At 40.2% G+C, this 11,034-nt stretch overlaps 1 protein-coding gene across 1 annotated transcript; it reads left to right on the top strand.

The window, feature by feature from the left end:
- The first annotated feature begins 4,052 nt into the window (after positions 1-4,052).
- kcnj8 (potassium inwardly rectifying channel subfamily J member 8) lies at positions 4,053-10,001 on the top strand. Its single transcript, XM_063004977.1, has 2 exons — positions 4,053-4,406; positions 8,953-10,001. The coding sequence occupies exons 1-2, from the start codon at positions 4,057-4,059 to the stop codon at positions 9,848-9,850; spliced, it is 1,248 nt and encodes a 415-aa protein (XP_062861047.1). The 5' UTR covers positions 4,053-4,056; the 3' UTR covers positions 9,851-10,001.
- Positions 10,002-11,034: the final 1,033 nt, after the last annotated feature.

The following is an 11,034-nucleotide window of genomic DNA, read 5'->3' as shown; positions in this document are numbered from 1 at the left end:
TTTGGGTTTGACTTGAAGCATGGTGTCTGCAGATTTGTGTGTGACTTGAGGTATGATGTCTCAGAGCCTACACAATATTTTTAAAGAAAGAGCATTAAAAATGAGGGGGAAACGAATCTATTATTATAGATTTGTTACATTTGTAACTAACATTAGGCCAACCAACCCCGTGCCCAACATGAATATATCCATAAATAAGCACATTATAAGAAATATATCCAATGTCATTGTTATAGTAAGGTTTTGTCAGTAATGCTTCCAGTTGCTGCCAGCTGTGGAATGTTATTTCTGTCTGCTGTGCCAACCAAACTCACTTTCCAAAACAGTACTGAAAAGAATTTTAAAAATGTATTATATAATTTAAGTCATCTATTATATATATATATACAGTGTATCACAAAAGTGAGTACACCCCTCACATTTCTGCAAATATTTCATTATATCTTTTCATGGGACAACACTATAGACATAAAACTTGGATATAACTTAGAGTAGTCAGTGTACAACTTGTATAGCAGTGTAGATTTACTGTCTTCTGAAAATAACTCAACACACAGCCATTAATGTCTAAATAGCTGGCAACGTAAGTGAGTACACCCCACAGTGAACATGTCCAAATTGTGCCCAAATGTGTCGTTGTCCCTCCCTGGTGTCATGTGTCAAGGTCCCAGGTGTAAATGGGGAGCAGGGCTGTTAAATTTGGTGTTTTGGGTACAATTCTCTCATACTGGCCACTGGATATTCAACATGGCACCTCATGGCAAAGAACTCTCTGAGGATGTGAGAAATAGAATTGTTGCTCTCCACAAAGATGGCCTGGGCTATAAGAAGATTGCTAACACCCTGAAACTGAGCTACAGCATGGTGGCCAAGGTCATACAGTGGTTTTTCAGGACAGGTTCCACTCGGAACAGGCTTCGCCAGGGTCGACCAAAGAAGTTGAGTCCACGTGTTCGGCGTCATATTCAGAGGTTGGCTTTAAAAAATAGACACATGAGTGCTGCCAGCATTGCTGCAGAGGTTGAAGACGTGGGAGGTCAGCCTGTCAGTGCTCAGACCATACGCCGCACACTGCATCAACTCGGTCTGCATGGTCGTCATCCCAGAAGGAAGCTGACGCACAAGAAAGCCAGCAAACGGTTTGCTGAAGACAAGCAGTCCAAGAACATGGATTACTGGAATGCCCTGTGGTCTGACGAGACCAAGATAAACTTGTTTGGCTCAGATGGTGTCCAGCATGTGTGGCGGCACCCTGGTGAGAAGTACCAAGACAACTGTATCTTGCCTACAGTCAAGCATGGTGGTGGTAGCATCATGGTCTTGGGCTGCATGAGTGTTGCTGGCACTGGGGAGCTGCAGTTCATTGAGGGAAACATGAATTCCAACATGTACTGTGACATTCTGAAACAGAGCATGATCCCCTCCCTTCGAAAACTGGGCCTCATGGCAGTTTTCCAACAGGATAACGACCCCAAACACAACCTCCAAGATGACAACTGCCTTGCTGAGGAAGCTGAAGGTAAAGGTGATGGACTAAACCCAATTGAGCACCTGTGGCGCATCCTCAAGTGGAAGGTGGAGGAGTTCAAGGTGTCTAACATCCACCAGCTCCGTGATGTCATCATGGAGGAGTGGAAGAGGATTCCAGTAGCAACCTGTGCAGCTCTGGTGAATTCCATGCCCAGGAGGGTTAAGGCAGTGCTGGATAATAATGGTGGTCACACAAAATATTGACACTTTGGGCACAATTTGGACATGTTCACTGTGGGGTGTACTCACTTATGTTGCCAGCTATTTAGACATTAATGGCTGTGTGTTGAGTTATTTTCAGAAGACAGTAAATCTACACTGCTATACAAGCTGTACACCGACTACTCTAAGTTATATCCAAGTTTTATTTCTATAGTGTTGTCCCATGAAAAGATATAATAAAATATTTGCAGAAATGTGAGGGGTGTACTCACTTTTGTGATACACTGTATATATACAGTGTATCACAAAAGTGAGTACACCCCTCACATTTCTGCAAATATTTCATTATATCTTTTCATGGGAAAACACTATAGACATGAAACTTGGATATAACTTAGAGTAGCCAGTGTACAGCTTGTATAGCAGTGTAGATTTACTGTCTTCTGAAAATAACTCAACACACAGCCATTAATGTCTAAATGGCTGGCAACATAAGTGAGTACACCCCACAGTGAACATGTCCAAATTGTGCCCAAAGTGTCAATATTTTGTGTGACCACCATTATTATCCAGCACTGCCTTAACCCTCCTGGGCATGGAGTTCACCAGAGCTGCACAGGTTGCTACTGGAATCCTCTTCCACTCCTCCATGATGACATCACGGAGCTGGTGGATGTTAGACACCTTGAACTCCTCCACCTTCCACTTGAGGATGCGCCACAGGTGCTCAATTGGGTTTAGTCCATCACCTTTACCTTCAGCTTCCTCAGCAAGGCAGTTGTCATCTTGGAGGTTGTGTTTGGGGTCGTTATCCTGTTGGAAAACTGCCATGAGGCCCAGTTTTCGAAGGGAGGGGATCATGCTCTGTTTCAGAATGTCACAGTACATGTTGAAATTCATGTTTCCCTCAATGAACTGCAGCTCCCCAGTGCCAGCAACACTCATGCAGCCCAAGACCATGATGCTACCACCACCATGCTTGACTGTAGGCAAGAAACAGTTGTCTTGGTACTTCTCACCAGGGCGCCGCCACACATGCTGGACACCATCTGAGCCAAACAAGTTTATCTTGGTCTCGTCAGACCACAGGGCATTCCAGTAATCCATGTTTTTGGACTGCTTGTTTTCAGCAAACTGTTTGCTGGCTTTCTTGTGCGTCAGCTTCCTTCTGGGATGACGACCATGCAGACCGAGTTGATGCAGTGTGCGGCGTATGGTCTGAGCACTGACAGGCTGACCTCCCACGTCTTCAACCTCTGCAGCAATGCTGGCAGCACTCATGTGTCTATTTTTTAAAGCCAACCTCTGGATATGATGCCGAACACGTGGACTCAACTTCTTTGGTCGACCCTGGCGAAGCCTGTTCCGAGTGGAACCTGTCCTGGAAAACCGCTGTATGACCTTGGCCACCATGCTGTAGCTCAGTTTCAGGGTGTTAGCAATCTTCTTATAGCCCAGGCCATCTTTGTGGAGAGCAACAATTCTATTTCTCACATCCTCAGAGAGTTCTTTGCCATGAGGTGCCATGTTGAATATCCAGTGGCCAGTATGAGAGAATTGTACCCAAAACACCAAATTTAACAGCCCTGCTCCCCATTTACACCTGGGACCTTGACACATGACACCAGGGAGGGACAACGACACATTTGGGCACAATTTGGACATGTTCACTGTGGGGTGTACTCACTTATGTTGCCAGCTATTTAGACATTAATGGCTGTGTGTTGAGTTATTTTCAGAAGACAGTAAATCTACACTGCTATACAAGCTGTACACTGACTACTCTAAATTATATCCAAGTTTCATGTCTATAGTGTTGTCCCATGAAAAGATATAATGAAATATTTGCAGAAATGTGAGGGGTGTACTCACTTTTGTGATACACTGTATATATATATATATATATATATATATATATATATATATATATATATATATATATATATATATATATATACATGCTGTATATAAGTAATGCACAGCAAGTATATTAACAATACAGTATATTAAGAGTACAGGAGTGAAACTGAGTGACTCCAGCAGTGGTGCAGTTTGCTGTATAGGGGTTGATGGTGTGGAGTTAACCGGGACAGTGACCGCCCATGAGCTGGAGTACGACTGGATCAGGACTTGGAGCAGCTTACTGAGGTCTGTAGTGAGAATAAAAAGTTCTGCACATCTGCTGGGGAAAGATTTTACTCAACTTGTTTCAGAAATGAGTTTTGTTGCCTAGCTTTTAATCAGATTTATAGTTAAAGTGGGTGGATTAAAAGTAAGTTTTTTAATGTATTAACTTATTGTTATAGATTTTATTTAGTTTTTTTATTATTATTATTTCATGGCTATTTCCTGATAATAAACGTGATGCTGGCGAGGAAAAGCATCATTCCGGAGGAGTTCGCGATGCCGGCTCTGGCATCCCGCGCCCCTAGGAAACCTGTCTTCAGAGACCGAGTCAACAAGGCGCGATTCATCGCCAAGAGCGGCTCGTGTAACCTAGCGCACAAGAACATCCGCGAGCAGGGCCGCTTCCTGCAGGATGTCTTTACCACTCTGGTAGACCTCAAATGGAGATTCACACTGGTCATCTTTACTATGACATTCCTGTGCAGCTGGTTGCTGTTCGGAATGGCGTGGTGGTTGGTGGCATTCGCGCACGGAGACCTGGATCCGATCCGCAAGTCTGGAATCGAGCAGTGCGTCACCAACGTCAAGTAAGTACACGTGTTTACAAGTTCTTTCGTGAGTAAACACAGCCGGCAAACACACCTACATGGTCATCATGCTGTTACAACCACTGACTTCATGTGCTGCGTTGTGGAGATGTGGTTCAAATCGACTCTTGTCAAATTCTGACAAGTGACTGTTTTCCACTATTTAACTGATAAAGATTCATGTTACCCACTGTCAACCCTCCTGCAAAATATAAACAAACTGGAAAGAAACAGTCCCAGATTTGTATATTAATACAATTATGCAAACATGCATGTTTTTTTCTTGATGCTTTACAGTATAACTTAACCAGCTTTAGATTTAGATAGATAGATAGATAGATAGATAGATAGATAGATAGATAGATAGATAGATAGATAGATACACAGTGCACTCAGATACTAAACAGAGAATATCAGTTAACATATATCTATGATTAATATGAATATAAAGTTATAACTATAGCTATTTACATATATGGAATTATATCTATATACATAGTACTATATACATAATAGCAATAATAACAACAGCATACGAATAAAAATGGGTATGTATTATAATAATAACAGTAATAATAATAAAATATTATTTAGGTGTACATTATAATAGTAATAATAATTAAGATTAGTTAGGTATACATTACAATAATAACAGTAATAATAATAAAAGATGTGTAAATAATAACTGTAACTACAACTATGTAAGGATGGTGAAAAATAACTATAACTACTGTATATGTATGATGGTTGTGTAAAGTGCATGTGCAACTGATAAATAATAATTATTAGGCAAGCCGTAGCCTAGTGGTTAGGGTACTGGACTAGTAATCAAAAGGTTGCTGGTTCAAGCCTCACCACTGCCAGGTTGCTGCTGTTGGGCCCTTGAGCAAGGCCCTTAACCCTCAAGTACAATGTAAGTCGCTTTGGATAAAGGCGTCTGCTAAATGCTGAAAATGTAAATGTAAATGTAATAATTATAACAGTCCAGTGAGTAGTCCAGGGTGTTGGTAAAGTGCAGGTGCAATAATAAATACTAATAACAGTCCAGTGTGTAATCCGGGGTGTTGATGGTATTAATGGTGCAAATGATAAAGGATAAATAATAGGTCCAGTGAGTAGTCCAGGGTGTTGCTGGAGTTACCGGTGTAGTGTGGTTGAAGTAAAGTGTTCAGAAAAGTGATTGAAGTGAGGAAAAAAACTGTTATTGAGCCGATCTGTCTTGCAACCCACCCATGCCCATGGCAAAATTCCTCAAGAAAAAGTTGTTAAATTGCAGTCTATATAACTAAAGTAAAGTTTTGCATTGCAATTCCTCCTAAATCAAGTGACCTGTCCAATGGAAATAGATTATATATATATTTTATATATATATATATACACATATATATATATATATATATATATATATATACATATATATATAATATAATATATTTAAATAAACTGCATACCCCCTATCGATACATTATAGTCCCTCCACACTAAAAGTAATAATGTTTTTCAATAAATATCTCAGGAAAATTTGCCCCATAATGACTCGTAAATACTTGTAAAAAGTTACATGATGGCTTTAACAATAGTTTAACAACATTAAAAAATGCAAAGAATCTTTATTTGGAATTTAGAAGAGAAAATAATAAAGTAATTCGTCAGACAAAAGTCTTTTACTCATCTGACGGGTAAATTGATTAGTCAAAATTAAACCCATTAAAACATTCAGGAAAAATGGTTCAGTAACCCAAAAAATTTGAAAATATGAAAGCTTTTGGGCTACTTGTCATTGCTCCACTATATTCAGTGCATCCACTGACTGACTCTATACATATTGTTTCAAACTGAATTTTACCTGCTAAATAGTCTGTGAAACACAGTAATGAAAGGGTAAGTAAGGAAAAGGAGTGAATGCAGTATTTTTTTTGTTTATACAAATGTAATCAATCTGTAATTAATATATATGAAATAATATAATTTATCGCTCCAATGATGTAACAATATACACATTTTCAAATAAAGGAATAAACAAACAATATATAGTTAATATTAACAAGATATGTTAATAGACATCTACTCAGGGGCCAGTCTGCAATAACCAAATGGCAGAAAAAAATCAAGGAGACAGCTTCTAATTACTGAGTTCAGGTGTTTCAGCCACACCCATTGCTAATATATTGTTTAAATTATTTATATGCTTCCAACTTTGTGGCAACACTTAGGTCATGGCTCTTATCTGTTCCAGCATTACTGTGCGCCTGTGCACAAAGTAAGGTCCATAAAGACAGTACATGGTTTGTTAAGGTTGGTGTCACAGAAACTGAACATAGGTCAGTTGTGAGCCAGGCTTTCTTGTCTAACATAAGTGCCTGATTTTACAAGCACGGTGTTTAACTGAAAAGGCACAAATTCACCCAGACACACATTATGTAAAGAGCCTTACCAAAAGAGTGGAGGCTATTATAGCTGCAAAATGGGGAATAGCTCCACTGCTCCAAAATTTAAGCTTTTGGAAAAAAACATAGTTCCACATAAAAGCACATAGATTTGGAAAAGAGATGTGCAACAAATAAGCAGTTGACCAGAGGTACTAATATAGTGTAGTTAGGGTACAACTTAACTTCAATCCAGCAGTAGTTATGGGGTTCCTGATGACTGTGAGACCTGTTTTAGGGAGCGGCATTTGTAATTTATCATGTTGAGTTCTATCATACAGCTTCTCAACTTTTCAGAAATGGGGTTTGTAGATTTGCAGTAAATAATTAAACAAACACACTGTATGACCATAAGCTTGTTGGACATTACATTTCTAAAACAAATGGTGTTAATATACAGTGACCTCTATGTGATCTTTTCAGATATAACAACATCCAGACTTTGAAGTGGTCTGTAGGAATTTGTGCCAATTCAGTCAAAAGACTATTTGTATGGCTGGGCACTGATGTTACTCAAGACAGCATAAACTGATGTTCCAGTTTATTCCACAGCTGTTCAGTGGGGCTGAGGTCAGGGTTCTGTGCAGGCCACTGAAGTTTTGTAAATCAAGCTTTTCTTCAGGACTTCTTCATAGACCTTTCTTTATGCACAGGGTCACAGTAATGCTAGAATAGGAAAGGGCCTTCTCTAAATGTTGCTGCAAAGTTGGAAGCATATAATTTCCTTTATTTAAGTGATTTACCACGTGTGTTAGCAATTGTGGTTGAAACAAATACATTTAAAAAAGTAGAGGGGGTGTCCCAATACTTTTGCCCATATGGTTTAATATATGAAATATAGCATAAAAATCGTAAGAACATACTGATTATTAGAAGTACCATAAAGGAAGAAATGCTAAGAATTCAAGATGCCCAGAGCTAGATGGTTTCCCCAGTGCATCTCTTTAAAAATAGCCTAATCTGAATCTAGTGGATATTTTATGTGTACTGTAGGCGAATAACACAAACATAATAAATCACATTCCTCTGTACTGGGAATATTAAAAATGATTAGAAAAGACAGTGATGACACAGTCATGACAACAGCATCTAGAATTGTCATTCTTTGCTTAGTTAGATTAGGTTAGAAACTATATAAGACCGATCTCTTAGATGTCCAAGGTTTGTAGTCACACTATGACTATTACTGATACAGTATACACCGATCAGCCATAACATTAAAACCACCTCCCTGTTTCCCTGTATCAGCTCCACTTACCAAATAGAAGAACTTTGTAGTTCTACAGTTACTGACTGTAGTCTATCTGTTTCTCTGCATGCTTTGTTAGCCCCCTTTCACCCTGTTCTTCAATGGTCAGGACCACTACAGAGTAGGTATTATTTAGGTGGTGGATCATTCTCAGCACTGCAGTGACAATGACATGGTGGTGGTGTGTTAGTGTGTGTTGTGCTGGTATGAGTGGATCAGACACAGCAGCACTGATGGAGTTTTTAAAAACCTCACTGCTGGACTGAGAATAGTCCACCAACCAAAAATATATCCAGCCAACAGCGCCCCGTAGGCAGCGTCCTGTGACCACTGATGAAGGTCTAGAAGATGACCAACTCAAACAGCAGCAATAGATGAGCGATCGTCTCTGACTTTACATCTACAAGGTGGACCAACTAGGTAGGAGTGTCTAATAGAGTGGACAGTGAGTGGACATGGTATTTAAAAACTCCAGCAGCTCTGCTGTGTCTGAACCACTCATACCAGCACAACACACACTAACACAGCACCACCATGTCATTGTCACTGCAGTGCTGAGAATGATCCACCACCTAAATAATACCTACTTTGTGGTGTTCCTATGGAGGTCCTGACCATTGAAGAACAGGGTGAAAGCAGGCTAAGAAAGTATGTAGAGAAACATATGGACTACAGTCAGTAATTGTAGAACTACAAAGTGCCTCTATATGGCAAGTGGAGCTGATAAAATAGACAGTGAGTGTAGAAACAAGGAGGTGGTTTTAATGTTATGGCTGATCAGTGTATAAATAAAACTTTCTGTACCCGAAATTCAACTAAATTAAATTTGTTCTTGACCATCTTTACCTTTTTTTTTTTTTACCTCCTCCAGGTCATTCACCTCAGCCTTCCTCTTCTCTATTGAAGTGCAGGTCACCATTGGCTTTGGTGGTCGCATGATCACTGAGCAATGCCAGACAGCCATTGTGGTCCTGATTTTGCAGAATATCGCTGGGCTCATCATCAATGCGGTCATGCTGGGTTGCATCTTCATGAAAACAGCACAGTCGCACCGGCGGGCTGAGACGCTCATTTTCAGCCGCCAAGCTTGCATCGCCGTGCGCAACAGCCGCCTGTGCTTCATGATCCGTGTGGGTGACCTGCGCAAGAGCATGATCATCAATGCTGTCGTGCGCCTTCAGGTGGTGCGCAAGACTGTCACACCTGAAGGTGAGGTCATCCCTATTCATCAGATTGACATTCAAAGTGAGAGTGCGACAGCCAGCAATAGCATCTTCCTTCTGGCACCGCTCATCATCTGCCATGTCATTGACAAGGACAGTCCACTTTATGACCTGTCAGCTATGGAGCTGCAGTGCAGCGATCTGGAGGTGATCGTCATCCTTGAGGGGGTTGTGGAAACTACGGGCATCACGACGCAGGCGCGCACCTCTTATGTGACTGAAGAGATCCAGTGGGGTCACCGTTTTGTTCCCATTGTCACTGAAGAGGAGGGTGTCTATTCAGTGGACTACTCCAAGTTTGGCAACACAGTGAAGGTGGCAACGCCACGCTGCAGCGCACGTGAGCTTGATGAAAAGCCATCGATTCTCATCCAGACACTGCAGAAGAGTGAGCTTTCACACCAGAACTCGCTACGCAAGAGGAACTCCATGCGCCGCAACAACTCCATGCGCAACAACACCATGCGCCGTAACAACTCGACACTAGCCGTACCCAAAGTTCAATTCTTTACACCCGAAGTGGGTCCCAATGTAGCCGTCACATGACACGAACAAGACAATGCACTTCATTTTAAAAGGTTCAGGGATGCACTGTTCCATTCCACCTTCACTTTGCCTCACTCCTTTTCCCTATGTAACATTACCATTTCTGTTGTAACAGAAAAGCACATTTGCTTTCCTACATGTCTGTTTATAAAATACACAGGATCAACTAAAATAAAAGCATACTTTTTAAGATGCAAAATATTGATAAAAAATAAGAAAAATCACTTTATTCTCTTCCATGATTGTACATCACAAGTTCTTTTTAATATAGCACTGTACTATATTTCTATAGTAGTAAATAGTTGTCTAGTACATATTCCATTTGAAAAATCTAAATTAAATGTAATTGTTTTGTAAAAAAGCTAAATAAAGTGTTTTCTTTTGCTTAATTTCATTTAATTCACTCTAGTTGAACTCTCTCCCATTAAAGGTAAGACCATACTCCCTAAAATTACACATATCTGTTAATCTACTAATAATGTTACTTTTATCACTTTGTCTTCTTCTGTCAAAATAACAACAGCATCCCCTACTGCAATTGAAAATTTTAGTAGGGAGGTTTGACCCCTTAAAAACATAAAAACTGCTTTCACAGCACAACAGTGCCAACTATATCCCCTAAAGCACGTGTGTCACAGAAATACACTGTAAAATCGTACATAAACTGCATCTCCCACACTTTGCCGATTCGTGACCCGCAAAGTCACCGCATCCTGCCACTAGATGGCAGTATTTCCACATCAGCGTTTAACTGAGGTGATTTTCCAACAAGTGATGTTGAGAAATATTTACAAATAATCCCAAAATGTACAAGAATAGAAAAGTGAAGCAGAAGGAGTTAGTTTAATGAAAGATGGAAAAGTGAATACAAATTTGTGCTTTTTAAAAAAACTGGTATGTCTCTTGTGTTATGAGGCCGTGTCTGTGGTAAAGGAGTACAATATAAATGTAGATATACATTTTACATATACAGTATAAATTTGGCATTGACACCAAACCAATTTAGCCTCCAAGAAAAACAACAAATTGTCCAAGACTGCAATCAGCAGGATATGTTACAGTCAGCCCTTTGAGGGTCACCATAATGCAGATGTGGCCCTCGGTGAAAATGAGTCCCCCCCCCCTGCCCTAAAGTCACCAGTAACAATGGTAGCAAGCTCTTATCAGTGATTGCTTACTGTGCT

Source organism: Trichomycterus rosablanca, chromosome 1 (genome assembly GCF_030014385.1).
Source record: "Trichomycterus rosablanca isolate fTriRos1 chromosome 1, fTriRos1.hap1, whole genome shotgun sequence".
NCBI classification, from domain to species: Eukaryota; Metazoa; Chordata; class Actinopteri; order Siluriformes; family Trichomycteridae; genus Trichomycterus; species Trichomycterus rosablanca.
Note: the sequence above shows the minus strand (reverse complement) of the source record. Positions and strands in the feature narration are given on the sequence as shown.

Coding starts and splice junctions, on each gene's coding strand:
- kcnj8 (XM_063004977.1), top strand. CDS start 4,057: ATGCTGGCGAGGAAAAGCATCATTCCGGAGGAGTTCGCGATGCCGGCT. Junction 4,407..8,952: donor CAGTGCGTCACCAACGTCAA/GTAAGTACACGT, acceptor TACCTCCTCCAG/GTCATTCACCTCAGCCTTCC.